Here is a 14432-nt window from a genome sequence, read left to right on the forward strand (position 1 = left end):
AATAAACTTTTCCCATTAAAACATTTTTGCTGTAATAATGGCCAAACGTCAAACACTTCCTTGACGATAGATTGCATCACTAAATCAATTAAATCATGGACTTACAACAAATAAATGGGTTAATGGTAGTAAAGGGAGGGCTGCATTTGTCAAATTTATCACAGGTGTGACTTTTTTTTATTAAGAGAGGGTTTTGGGGAAACTTTGGCAACTTGCAAGGATCTGTGGAGAGGACTGATCCCCCACACAGACAGGAGCAGACTCCTCTTGGGGCAGGTTATGTTCAAAGTTATTGGAGCCAAAGAGCTGTACACATATTTAAAGGTAGAGGGCGGTTTGCAAGGGAATTATGGACAAAGGTGACCACCTGTACAGATGGGGATAATCCCCAGGAACTGTGCTCAGAGTTCGAGGGATAGACGCACGAGTGGAAATTGCAATTACAATTAGAGGTTAAAACTCTCTAAGGTTGTTATAGACTACAGCGGCCACATTAGTGCACAATACTTTGCAGTGCTTCACATCTTGCAAACTTCGGTAGCTATTTGCAATATATTACTTGTACTCTTTGAACTTATTTGTGGTATTTGTTGTCATAGTAAACTTTTTAAGAACTCTGGGTTGTGCCGATGTGTGAGCCTTGTCTAGTATTACCCTATCCCAGATGAACTCAGAGAAAGGTATGAGAGAGAACTACCTGCATGGGTCTGCTGGCTAAACATGCAGTTTAAATAAATGTTACCAAACAACTCAGCACCATGAAATACATAAAATACTTTACAAGTTACCACAGAGTTCTATTGTAGAAAGTGGCAATGGAATGATTTGATGCAGTCTCCATTGAAAACACTGATTCAGCCAATTTGGAAGTTTTTTGCTACCATTGGCTCTAGCTTCTCAGGGTTAAGTTGTACAATCAAATAAGTGTCACCAGCACCATGAAATACACAAAGTACTTTACAACAAGCTACGGCATAGTTTTATTGTAGATTATGGCAATGAAATGAAATGATGTGTCTCTATTGAAACACCGATTTAGCACTTGCATGCTGCAGCCCACCTTCACTGGTCTCGCTGATGTTCTTGGAGTCTTCCCTTTCCATTACCTACTTAATTGTCCACCACCAGTCACAACTGAAGAGTTCTGATCTGATCTGTTGACTGTATCATCTCCTGGTTTTACCAGCTTGTTAACTCAGTTAGTTACCTCTGTTGGTGCTCCCCACATGCCCTTAGGCACTGCTCCTTCAACGAGGGTTGATCGTAACAGTGGAGAGAAGAATATGCCAAGGCACGAGGTTACAGATTGTGGGGTGCACATTTCAGCTCCCGCTGATGATCAATCCTCCCAATGGTGCCACATGATGCAATGAAGGGTGGCCTTAATACAAGGCAGAACCCGGTCTCGATAAGGTCAGTCAGGTAGTCACTTCTAACACCATTGCAGACAGATGCAGCTGGCAGGTAGACCAGTGAAAATGAGGTCAAAGAGGTGGGGAAGAGACTTACGAGAATGGGTCCAGTGGTAAGGTGAGACTGGAGAGACTGAAGCAGAGGGGCTCTGGTGAACAAGACCATGATGAGTTGTGGTACAGTAAGTAGAGAGAAGTTGCTCCCATTAGGAGAAGCTTCAGGATGATTTAAAGTTAGGGCTAAAATTGGAAGGACGTGAGGATTTTTATTTAGATAGAGTGGTTCTGATCGTCACCACCCATGTGGCATGGCAGAAGTGAAGCAGTCAGGGCTTTCAAGGGGGAACTGGATAGGTACATGTGGCAAAGAACAGGGAAATGGGAAAATAGATTGGACTATAGGGGCTAGCATGGAATTAATAGACCAAATGGCCTCATGCCACGATGATTCTGTCAAGTTAAACTGCAGAGGAGCTCCGTGGACTGTTTTATACAAAAATTAAATCACTGAAGAAAACCAGCTGTGGTACATTTTAATCATGGTTCAGTGACAATATTTCCAGTCAATGTTAGTAACATTGGTACCCTTGACTATTGCCCACAGAAGAGATGCTTTAACAGGAAAATGAATCCACTTCACTGCACCGAGCGTGCAGTTGGAGTGTGAATGTTGTTTGAAGCAGAAGTCAGAGTCCCATGAGACATGAAGCTGGCTTGGAGAACACTCAGCATTAAGTCTGTAACTGCCTCGATGCCCAGCTGTTGCAGTTAATATTGCTTCAATTGCATTGATCTCACATTTTGAACTGGATGAGGTGGCATAGAAAGTGAAAGGTGTTAACATGCCAAAAGGATAACCACAGGCCAGAGGCTGCACACAACAGCTTACACTTATCACCACCTTGGATCAATGCTGGCTTCGATAAGAACATGCCCAAGTGCCAACTTACAGCACAGACAAACCACAAACCATTATTTCCGTATCAGCAGCCAATACTTCAAAAGCTGCATTTGACAAGGTTTCTTAGTCAACCCCTTGGATTTTGCTATCAAATTGTTTAGAAAATAAACCTGTTGCATTCAGTTTGTGACAGAAACAGAGAAGGGAGTCACCACGGGGCAGAATCCCATGGTTACACCATGTCAGAAAGGGAGATGGAAGGCCTTTTAAAAAAGGAACCGAGTATTTAGAAAAGCAAGATTTAGTGGCTTTGGAGATAATTCAATAACCTTGTCAAAGTACCGGACAGTTTCGAGGCCGTATCATAGACTGGCAAGAATACCAATCAACCCATTACACCAGTGATGATCGTTACTGGTTTAGATTATTTCCCACAGCCCTAAAAAACTCCCACTTCAATTATCCATTCAAATCCCTTTCACAAAATACCGAAATGATTTCAATGCACTCTTTCAGTACGCAGCTCACTGCAGATCATTCTCACCTGTCCTCTGTTCTGTGGCTCTTCTTTCCAAGTATGTGCCTCTCCCCGATGGGACAGTCATTTCTGTTGGAGTTACAGTGGGAAACCAATAGATCGAGCCAACTCAGCTAGGAGCATCACCTCCACTTAATACCTCCCACCAGAATTAACTTCCAGTTCCTCCTCTGATTCTTAACAGTGAGATGGCAGTGGTATAGAGCTGCTTATAGTAAACTGGCTTGATTCCAAACTTAAAAATGACACAGCCACTTGACTGCAAACAAAGGGTTACAATCTCAAAAATGTAGGATGTTCAGGAGTGAAATTGGAAAACATTTTCACACAAAGGGCAGTGAACATCTGAATCTGCTCTTCCCCCAGAAGCCTGCAATCCTTGGGGTGGTTTGGAGAGGCGCAATAGGATTCTGTACAGGATCATGGGTTTCTGGGCAATGACGGGTGCGGAACTGAAATGCGGATCGAGGATGGGCTAATGGAACAGAATAGGGCTGAGGGTCTGAATGAATTCTTCCCACTCAACCCCCACAGCCTTGGATAAGAGGTCTGGCAATTCAAGTGGAGCTGAAGAAACTCTTGACTCAGGGGATGTGGTGTGTTGGCATCCTCCATGGACATTCGAGCTGAAAGCTGGATGCCCATGGAGAATGCCAACATGTCACAACCTCAGAGTAAAGGAAGTTTTCTTTTAGCTTACTCAACCGACATTCGAACCTTTCACGTGCAAAGGACATGGAGCAGAGAGAACAGGGCAGAGGACCAGCCATCACACTGAATGCTGGCACAGGATCAAGGGCCAAATGGCCTCCTCCAACACTAGCCCAGATTGTGCCGATCCCACTCATAGCCTGTTCCTGTCCTTGGGGATGGAAATGCTCCTGTGCCAATTACCTCCCAGTCAAACCAAATTCATTGAGCTTTTGTTCTGAATGAGTTAGTGAGATGGGTGCACTGAATTATTTTGCTGTAAATGATAGTATCAGAGGGGCTGAATTTTCTGATCCTCATGTTATTAGTCTGACATTCACCACAATGTTACAACCCTTGAACTGACCACTCAACCCGTCTAGTCTACCCCAATTCCCATGAGCCTGCTCGCAGCCTTCTCCATCCCATAACCACCTCCTTGTTCTTTAGCACGTGGTGTCCTTTGAACAGTTAGCTGGACGGACAGTACTTAATGACCGTGAAACAGTATCATCCCCAGCTCTTGCAATTTGCTCCAAGAGTGCCGTGCTGTTTCCTGCAAGTGCGACACTGGTCACTGCGTGGGTGGCCGTTTTCCCTTCGCTCTGTTTACTCTGAACGTCTAACGGTTCCACCAATGATGGTCGGGTCGCCACCAAAAACTAAATCTCTCCCTCTCCGCGCTCGGTCAAACCACAGAAACAAACACCAGAGTGGTTTCCTTCTGTACAAATCTATTACAAAGCAACAGACTCATAACTTTACTGGTTTCGCTTTCAGCCAGAATGATTTTTTGCAGTTGCAGCAACTGTTATTACGCCAAAGCCCAGTGCTGAGAGACCAGGTCATTCCGCTTGCTCAGTAACCCCTCCGCAGGCTCAAACTCCAAGGGGGCACATCTTGCTCTCTTCTTTGGTTCCTTTTCAAAGAGCTGTGTTCAATATATATAAAAAAAAACAACAGATTGAGAGAACTGAAAGGATCCTTGGTACAACCTGTATTTCCATATCCACTGGTATCCAGGCTTTGGACCTCTCTCCACCTCCCACCCAGCCCAGTAGCCTTTGGAATTGGTTTATTATTGTCACTTGTACCGAGGTACAGTGATAAACTTGCCTTGCATACCATTCGTACAGATTAGTTCATTACTCAGTGCATTGAGGTAGTACAAGGTAAAACAATAAAAGAATGCAGAATAAAGTGTCACAGCTACAGAGAAAGTGCAGTGCAGGTAGAGCTGGTCATTGACCAGGAAGGGAGGCGGTGTACATGCACCTGCCTACATCAACAGTGCTGAAGTCAAGAGGGTTGAGAGCTTCAAGTTCCTAGGAGTGAACATCACCAATAGCCTGTCCTGGTCCAACCATGTAGACGCCACATCTAAGAAAGCTCACCAGTGCCTCTACTTCCTCAGGAGACTGAAGAAATTTGGCATGTCCCATCTGACACTCACTAACTTTTATTGATGCACCATGGAAAGCATCCTATCTGGATGCATCAAGGCTTGGTACGGCAACTGCTCTGCCCCGGACTACAAGAAACAGCAGAGTTGTGGACACAGCTCAGCACATCACGGAAACCAGCCTCCCCTCCATGGACTCTACACTTCTCACTGCCTCGGTAAAGCAGCCAGCATAATCAAAGACCCCACCCACCCAGGACATTCTCTCTTCTCCCCTCTCCCATCAGACAGAAGATATAAAAGCCTGAAAGCACGTACCACCAGGCTCAAAGACAGCCTCACTGTCTGCCTGCACTGCACTTTCTCTGTGGCTGTGACATTTTATTCTGCATTCTGTTATTGTTTTACCCTGTACTACTTCAATGCACTGTGTAATGAATTGATCTGTATGGTCGGTATGCAAGACAAGTTTTGTCCTCAGTACATGTGACAACAATAAACCAATACCAATAAGGTGCAGGGTCATAATGAGGTAGATTGTGAGCTCGAGTCCACTTTATCTTGCCAGGGAACTGTTCAACAGTCTTATAACAAGAAAATCTGAGAACACAGCAGTTTGATGGTGTGCCCTGAAGTGCAGCATGGAGGGAGTGTCAGCCCAGCTTTTTGTGCTCAGGTCTCCCAAGCAGGACTCAAACCAGCAACCTTCTGGCCAGGCTTTTGTTCACATCTTTTATTGCCTCCTTGCTTGCCAGATTGCTTCTTCCATGCATTGTGCTGGTCTGTATTCTGGCGTTTTCTGTTCAATGTGAAAGCTGCACTACTCTTCCAGATCTCAGCACTCCTCCAATTCTGGCCTTGCAGGGATGCCCGGAGTCCGTGATCCCCACTGGTGGCCCTGCCTTCAGCTACCTGGCCTCGAGCCCCAGAATTCCCTCCCTCAACCTCTTCTTCTCACAGCCTACCTTTGACTACCTCTCCCATTATGTGGGAGGTCCAGAGTCACATTCTATCTGGCAGTGCTCCTGCTTTGTAGAGTCAGGCTGTTGCTGACTACAAAGGCAATTATTAACCCATGTATCCAGTGAACACAGACACTGTGGCCTCTCCCTTCTGTGTGCACGCGTGTTAGTTACACACACACACTGGTTACACACAGGGCCCATTCAGGAATCAGCATACAGGTGACACAGTGGCGCAGAAGGTAGTGCTGTTGTCTCACTGTTCTGTTGACCTCAGCTCAATTCCACCCTCAGGTTTGTCTTTGGAGCTTGTACCTTCCCCCTGTGGCTGCATGGTATGCCCCCTCCCCCCACCCCACCCCACCCCCCACGTGCTCTGGTTTTCCAAGGACGTGCTGGGAGCTTAACTGGCTTTGGTAAATTACCCCTGGTGTAGGTGGGTGGCAGGTGAATCAAGGGAGTGGATGGGCTTGAGAGAGAGAATAAGTTACTGGGAAATAAATGGGGTGGAAATGGGGCTGTTCTGACAATGGACTTTACAGAAGGAAGGCAGTGGCCAATACGATGAAGATAGGAGCATCATTGCAGTGCCAGGGATGATGTGACTGCAGAAGCCCATGCAGGTCGTTGACTGCAAATACCAGCAAACACCACTGCACTGGCATCAGCAAACACTGCAGACCACAGTGTGCAGTAACAATTCTGGCCGCAGCACAGCTGCAAGCAGCTTCTGACAAGCACATCATTTTCTCAAATCAAAGGCAAAGATCAATGGTGCAACATTTCATCTCAAGTTAACAGGCACCGTTCAGATTTTCCGCATGAATACATTCACAGTTATGGTGGTGACGAAGCTGCAAGGTTACCAGACCAGTAATCCAGAGCCCTGGAACAACAGTCCAGAGACGTTCAAATCCCACCACAGCATCTGTGGAATTTAAATCCAGTTTAGAATAGAGTAATTGGGAAAAATTACCAGTCATTACTGATGAAAATTACAAAATCCACCTAGTTCATTGATGTCCTTCTGGGGAGGAATCTGCTGTGCTTACCTGGTCTGGATCATACACAAGTCCAGCCTATCTTATCTAGCTGACTCCTAAATGGAGCAGGAACTCTCCCAACATTTAAGTTTCTAGACAAGCACTTGAATCGGCAAGTGCTGATAAATGGAATTAGTACAGATACTTGATTGTCAGTGTGGACACGAAGGGCCTGTTCCTGTGCTGTTTGACTCTGTTGCTCTTACAGCAGAGCAGCTTCAGAAGGAATCACCAGTTGACTACATGTTGCGAGCTGGAGCCCCATGCAGGATGAACTAGAGAAGGACAACAGTTTCCCCAACTCTGAAGGCAGTCAGTCAACCATTTGGGGTTTTCCCACAAGCCGACAGAGTTCGGTCACTTTATCCGGAACCTGTCCACCTACTGACAGGCTGGATGACTTCAATATCACTGCGTGTCATGGTGCTTGTGAACCGAGTACCCCTGGAGCACTAGTCCAGTCATAGCTTGGCATGGCAGGATTCCAGAACAACGATCATTAAGAACAATCTACTGAGAGAACAAATCATGGAAATTGTCGGATTTGTTTTGTGTGCATTCTATTTTCCTTGGAAAACCACAAACCAATCATTTCATCTGTAGCATGCAGAACAAAATTCAGCAGATGTGCACCCACCTGTGGAACAGAAAGATCGAAGAGCACAGAGAGGTCAGTCTCTTGGTCCGACAAAGTTTTATTGATTACGGCTGCTGCATTGGCAACGTCAGGATGGTAATGTTGCTGCAGAGTCTGGAGCGGGGACAGGGAGCAGAGTTAGAGGTGCCCCAATGGGAGCAGAAGCTCATGCACATTCACACCCTGGTGGAGCTCAAACAGGGGAAGAACAGCACACACACCAAATAGAAGACCAAATTTATGCACACCAACTAAAGATGGAGAACGCATGTTAAGTGGAACAATTCCACGGATGAGAGGGAAGAGAGATGGTGTAGAATGGGCCCCTTGAGTTCAGAAGGTTGAAAGTAACCTCAATTGTAACAAGATTCAGAAAGGAACCGCAGGGTGGATGCTGAGAGAATGCTTCCCCTGAATGCAGACCTAGAACTATGGGCATCAGGATGGAAGATGGACCACTGCACATGGAAAGGAGGGGAAATCTCTTCACTCAGAGCTGTGAATTTTTGCAATACTCTCCCCCAGGGGGGTGTGGACACTGTTGTTGAGCACTCTCAAGGCAGAGGTTGGTGGAATTTTGTGCACTGAGAGAATCAGAGGACATGGGAGCAAAGTGAAATTACGAGAGGCATGGATGGGGTAGATAGTCAGGGTCTTTTCCCAGCGTGGAAATGTCAGATACTGGAGGACATGGTTTTAAGCAGAGCAGGGGAAAGTTTAAAAGGAGATTTACAAGGCAGGTATTTCTCTGCCTCTCCCCCAACCACACAGAGTGGTGGGTGCCAGGAGCACACTGTTGGGGGAGGTGGTGGAAGCAGATACAACAGCAACGTTTAAGAGACATTTACACAGGCACGTAAACAGGCAGGGAAAGGAGGGATACAGACCATGTACAAGCAGATGAGATTAGTTTAATTTGGCATCATGGTCGGCACAGAAACAGTGGGCCGAAGGGCCTGTCCCTGTGATGTACTGTTCTACGTTGTGGGAAAGTAGACCCCAGGTTCACTGTGGAGGACAGAATAGTTAACAGAAAAATGTTTTTATGCATTTCCACCCGACTTCATAGAGGAGATCTGGGATGTAAGTATCAATATCCATTACTGGCTGGCGTCCAAAAATACACGAGTTTGATACAGGAGAGGATGTTACCAGGACTGGAGGGATTGAGTTACAAGGGGATACTCGATATGCTGAGAATTTTTCCCCACAGAGCAAAAGAGGCTGAGGGGTGACCTTATAGAGGTTTATTAAGATCATGCATGGCATAGATAAGGTGGATGGTCACGGTCTTTTCTCCAGGGCAGGAGAGTCTAAAACTAGAGGGCACAGAATTAAGGTGAGAGGGGAAAAAATTTAAAGGGGACCTGAGGGGCAAGTTTTCCCACACAGAGTGCGGTGGTAAATGGAACAAGCTGAGGATGTGGTAGATGCAGGTACAATTACAACGTTTAGAAGACATTTAGACAAGTACATGGATAGGAAAGGTTTGGAGGGATGTGCCGACTTGGTTGGCATGGAGAGGTTGGGCCAAAGGGCCTGTTTCCATGTGGTGACTGTGTAAATTTGCAGAGAACACTATCCATGAATTAACTAACCTGTAGCTCCCATAGGGAACTCTCCAGTGCTCGACTTTTTGCAGGATCTTCTTCATCCATCATGTACGGATCAGCAGAGAGATCTGGGAAATATCCACAGTTAATGTGCAAAGCTCTTCATTAGTGTGGCTCCTTGAATTGGTTACTCAAACAAGGCAGAATGAAATCAAACCAACTATTCTATGTGAAATATAATAAAATTAAATGACTTTAGAATAAAAAGCGAGGTGTATTTTGAGCTCTTTGGCTTATTGCAAAATGCTCCAATCTGTCCCACTCTAGTCTCCCCAAGTCCTGCAAGTTTAACTCTGAGTCACTGATCCAACTCCCTCTTAAAAACCTTAAAAGTTCACCAAACTAATACACAAAAAAGTACAGCAAAAAGCACAACACAAGAAGGACTGCAGATGCTGGAAATCTGGAGCAACACACACAAAATGCTGGAGGAACTCAGCAGGTCAGGCAGCATCCGTGGAGGGAAATGGACAGTTGACATTTCGGGCCGAGACCCTTCAACGGGACTGCGAGTTCAGTGGCGGGAGTGAGATTAACCGACAGTACACAAAAGAAACAACCCAAACCGAAAAAGGAGCTGCTACATTGGGAGTGAATCCACTTACATTCCTCCTTTGGGATTTAAAAAAAAACTTACAGAAAATTAACATTTTAAAACAGAAGCAAACGGTGCCAAACAAGGGGCAATACCTTGAGCCTCACTGGGCCGGTGGAGAAGAACCTTGCAGGACGGATGGCGACGGATCAGGTTACAGATGAGGGGGATGACCATTAGCAAGGCCTCAGGCGGCGCTGAGAGAGTCAGTCTGGATAAACGCTTGCTAAACGCTGCCACCAGGTAAGCTGGTAAATGGCTGGGTACAGGGAGACAGAATGCAAGCAGTTACTACACACACGCGAAACGGGGGGGGGGGGGGGGGGGGGGGGGTGGGAACGCCGTACTCCACCTTTATAAATGCTCCTTCTGCACTCAGTGGGCATCACACATTAGGTAGGGTGCCAAGGCCAGGGAGGGAGCAAGCTAAGAGTTACAACTACTGCCCCAAGGATGAGGGACCTCAATGAACTGGAGAAGCTGGGGTTGCTCTCCTCAGCAACAATTTAAGAGGAGATTTGATGGAGGATGGTCAGAATTACCAGGTGGTATAGCTGGAGGTGCTGCTGCCTCACAGCTCCAGCAAGCTGGGTTCAATTCCGACCCCCAGCGCTGTCTGCGTGGAGTTTGCACATTCTCCTTGTGACCGCAAGTGGTCCTCTGGGTAGAGGGACGTGCTGATTGGAGAATAAGTTATGGGGGAATAAGTGTGGAGAAGGAACTGGTGGGATTGTACCAAGAGCCAGCATAGACTCTATGGGACCAATGGTCTTCTTCCAGGTCACAGGGAAGCATGAAAATTAAGGGCTTTGATGGAATAAAGGAGAACTTATTTCCAGCCACAGGAGGGTTGGTGACCAGTGGACACAGACTAAAGGCCAAAAGGACCAGAAGGGAGATGAGAAGGATTTTATTTTTTAATTGAACGAATTGTTACTATCTGGTCACACTGATCGTGAGGGCAATGGAAGCAGATTCAACAGCAACTTTTGAAAGAGAACAGGATAAATACAAGGAAGGGAAAAGTCCTCAGAGCTCTGGGTTAACGCAGGGACTGACTATCACAGGCACAATGAGCTAAATAGCCTCCCCCTGTGATAAATGATTCTCAGATTCACAGAAGTACTGAGTTAGGCGAGGTTTGTCAAAAGGATGGTTTAGGGTGCGGAACAAAGTGGACAAAGGTTCAGGGAGCCCCAGACATTTGGGGCAAGGTGCTTGTAGCCAAAAGGCACCCTAAAGGCCAGAGGTAGGGGGTGTGTGTTGAGATCTATGGAGAAAACACTGCAGATGCTTTCTTACTGCTCAAGTTCAACAAGGGTGCACGAACTGATTTTATCTTCTTGCACTCGAAGCAAGATGCGGAGGAATCTAATCAGGCTACACAAAGCTCAACGATGAGGCTTAGAAAGCTCGCCGTAAAATGTAAACAAGAGCAGGGTGCAGCCAGTAATGGCCACATCGGTGGTATGCTGACCTGGAAGACAAGAATAGATCCAACAGATGGAAGAATCTGGCCCGGTACTTCACGTGGAGCACAGAGGGTTCCAATAAGCTGTAAAGCTTTTTGTAAAAGTCTGGGTATTCTCTGCATGAGCAAAACAGAGCCAGCATTAGCACCACACAAAGGCATGAAGCAAAGGTCGAATCATTCCTGAAGCAAATAATTTACTAAAATGAAAAGCTTTCTGAGAAAGGTACAACATGTACCAAAGTGATCTACTAGACTGGAACTAGAATCAGGCATCACGTGGGGACACTGGGCACTGAAGGTTACGGGGAGATTTAATAGAGGTGTTCAAAGTTACGGCAAGTTAAGAGAAACTTCCACTGGTATCTACACAAGGACTGCACATGCACACACGCAGATCCACGTACACACAGGCAGACTATATGTACGCATGTATGCACACGAGCCAGCACTTACTGCACATTCCAAATGCACATGTGCGCACATGTACTGGCACATGGACTGCACTTTTCAAACACGCAAACACATGGAGCATGTGCACAGAATGAACAGGTGCGTGCATACACACATGCACTGACTGCTCATGCACAGAAACCACACTGCGTAAATGCTGACAATATTTATCATAATATGTATGAAATGCACATGCCAAACACAAGTATACAGAGAATCCACACAGACGTTCCAAGTTCTTAGACAACAAGCAGAGACCCCACACTGACCACAAGCATGCACACACCACGCAGGAAGCACACTGACAACTCTACACAGATGACACACTTTGGAGATCTGCTGTTTCTGAAAGGTCATAAATCAACATTCTTTTTTAATTTTATTTACAGCATGGTAACAGGCCCTTCCGGCCCAACGAGTCCGTGCCGCCCTTTTTTTTTAAAAACACAAATTAACCTACCCGTACGTCTTTGCAATGTGAGAGGAAACTGGAGCACCCGGAGGAAACCCATACAGACACGGGAGAACGACCTTTTACTTATTCAAAGTAAAAACTCTCTCCAGATCTAGTGATCTGTAGAGGGGCTCAGAGCTGTGCATTAAAAACATTTCACTCTCAGCTTGACAGCAAGACTTACAAGTTGTGCTGATGAACGAGGTAGAAAAGCCCATTCAAGGCAAGTAGGCTAATGGCTCCTCCTGCAGAGGCAAAGACATGATGGCAGTTAGAACATTCACAGACAGCAGAGTCCCAAGTTCTCCTCGGCTCTGTCACAGCAGCAGCAGTTGTCAGCCACTAGTTATCTGGCAGGGAGATGGCCCCAGCTGACAGGAAGGGGAACAGGAGCCTGGGGCCCTGACCACTGGAGGCACAGCAGGCAGTGGTTGGGAGAGGGAATGGGGGAGATGTAGGAACAGAGCAATCTCGGAGGTTGCAGGACCGGAGGGAGGGGACTGAAGACAAGGATGAGTGTTCAAAAATCAGGGTGTTGCAGGACTGAGAGCCAGTGCACCTCTGTGAACTGCAGGAGTGATGGTGAGGAACACGGAGACCCAGAACAGGAGCAAGATTACATATTTCCAAATCACACTGCTACACGGTCAAATGCCGGGCAGCACAGACCAGTTTTGACCCTAAGTGATGTGGGGCCTGCCTACCAGAAAACAGGCACACTGAACCAAGGGTACAGTCAAGGCTGACTGCTTGTAAAACCTCATTGCTGCAGAACCTTAGAGTTGTGGACACAGCTCAGCACATCACGGAAACCAGCCTCCCCTCCATGGACTCTGTCTACACTTCTTGCTGCCTCAGTAGCAGCCAACATAATCAAAGACCCCACCCACCCCAGACATTCTCTCTTCTCCCCTCTCCCATCGGGCAGAAGATATAAAAGCCTGAAAGCACGTACCACCAGGCTCAAGGACAGTTCCTATCCTGCTGTTACAAGACTCTTGTATGATAAGATGGACTTTTACCCTCACGACCTACCTCATTATAGCCTTGCACCTTATTGTCTGCCTGCACTGCACTTTCTCTGTAGCTGTAACACTTTATTCTACATTCTGTTATTGTTTTCCCTTGTACTACCTCAAATGCACTGATGTGATGAATTGATCTGTGGATGGCATGCAAAACAAAGTTTTTCACTGTACCTTGGTACATGCGACAACAATGAACTGATTTACCAACTGCTTCACCCCATTGCTCACGTACCCATGTCGTAGGCAGCAGTGAGGAAATCAATCATCAGGACTGGCTCGCTCATGTGTGGCAGAACAGCGTCGTGTAAAATCACCAGCACCTTCTTGTAGAGAGCGGCAGGCAGCTGTGGAAACAGGAATATTACAGGCCAGGCAGACATGGTTACTGCGGCAACAAAGGGTTAGTGGCTGTACACTATCCACAAGTCAGCCAGAGGGCTTTTAAACAACAACTTCTGATATTTGAAATAAAAACAAAATGCTGGAAACACTCAGCTGGTCGGGCAGCATCTGTGGACTGAAAGACAGAGAACTAAGTAAAGTTAGAGAGTAAAAAGGGTTTGTACAAGTGCAGAGGGAAGGACGGATAAGTGGAAAAGAACAAAAAGTCTGTGACTGACAGAACTTTACCCTGTCACTGGACTTGCTGAAAACCTGTTACGTCAACTTCTGCTGGCCCTGGTGAAAGGTCATCGACCCCAAGCCCTTCTCCACCCACCCAGCGAGCATTTCCTGCATTCTCCTTTGTTGTTTCATATTTTCAATATCTTCAACATTTTACTTGTTACCTACATCCAGTTCTTTGCAGTTTGTTCCCAGGCAATGCCCCAGAAATGTTTACGATATGAAAGGTGAACGGTAACAGTCTTTCCCCCAGGGTAGGGAAGTCAAAAACTAGGGGGCATAAGTTAAGGGTGAGAGGGGAAAAATTTAAAAGGGACCCGAGGGGCAACTTTTTCACGCAGAGGGTGGCGAGTATGTGGAACGAGCTGCCAGAGGAAGTGGGTGAGGCAGGTACAGCAGGATCATTTAAGAAGCACTCGGATAGGTACATGGAGGGGCAGGGCTTAGAGGGATATGGGCCGAACGCAGGAAATTGGGACTAGCTGGGTGGGCACTGTGGTCGGCATGGACTGGTTGGGCCGAAGGGCCTGTCTCCATGCTGTATTGTTCTATGACTCTAATACCTGCTTTCTGTGATCTACACCAAAGGGATTTAACCAATTACACCCT

At 46.5% G+C, this 14432-nt stretch overlaps 1 protein-coding gene across 1 annotated transcript in view; it reads right to left on the reverse strand.

Moving 5' to 3' along the window:
* Nucleotides 1-4255: 4255 nt before the first annotated feature.
* Nucleotides 4256-14432, reverse strand: part of noc4l (nucleolar complex associated 4 homolog) — a 40745-nt gene continuing 30568 nt past the window's right edge. Inside the window, exons 9-15 of the mRNA XM_052032024.1 lie at nucleotides 13432-13543; nucleotides 12356-12416; nucleotides 11271-11381; nucleotides 9889-10052; nucleotides 9184-9266; nucleotides 7586-7699; nucleotides 4256-4472 (exon numbers count right to left, since the gene is read on the reverse strand). Coding sequence (XP_051887984.1) covers nucleotides 4356-4472; nucleotides 7586-7699; nucleotides 9184-9266; nucleotides 9889-10052; nucleotides 11271-11381; nucleotides 12356-12416; nucleotides 13432-13543 — 762 coding nt within the window. The 3' untranslated portion in view covers nucleotides 4256-4355. The remainder of the gene's footprint in view (nucleotides 4473-7585; nucleotides 7700-9183; nucleotides 9267-9888; nucleotides 10053-11270; nucleotides 11382-12355; nucleotides 12417-13431; nucleotides 13544-14432) is intronic.

This window comes from Pristis pectinata, chromosome 17, assembly GCF_009764475.1.
Source record: "Pristis pectinata isolate sPriPec2 chromosome 17, sPriPec2.1.pri, whole genome shotgun sequence".
Classification (NCBI taxonomy): Eukaryota; Metazoa; Chordata; class Chondrichthyes; order Rhinopristiformes; family Pristidae; genus Pristis; species Pristis pectinata.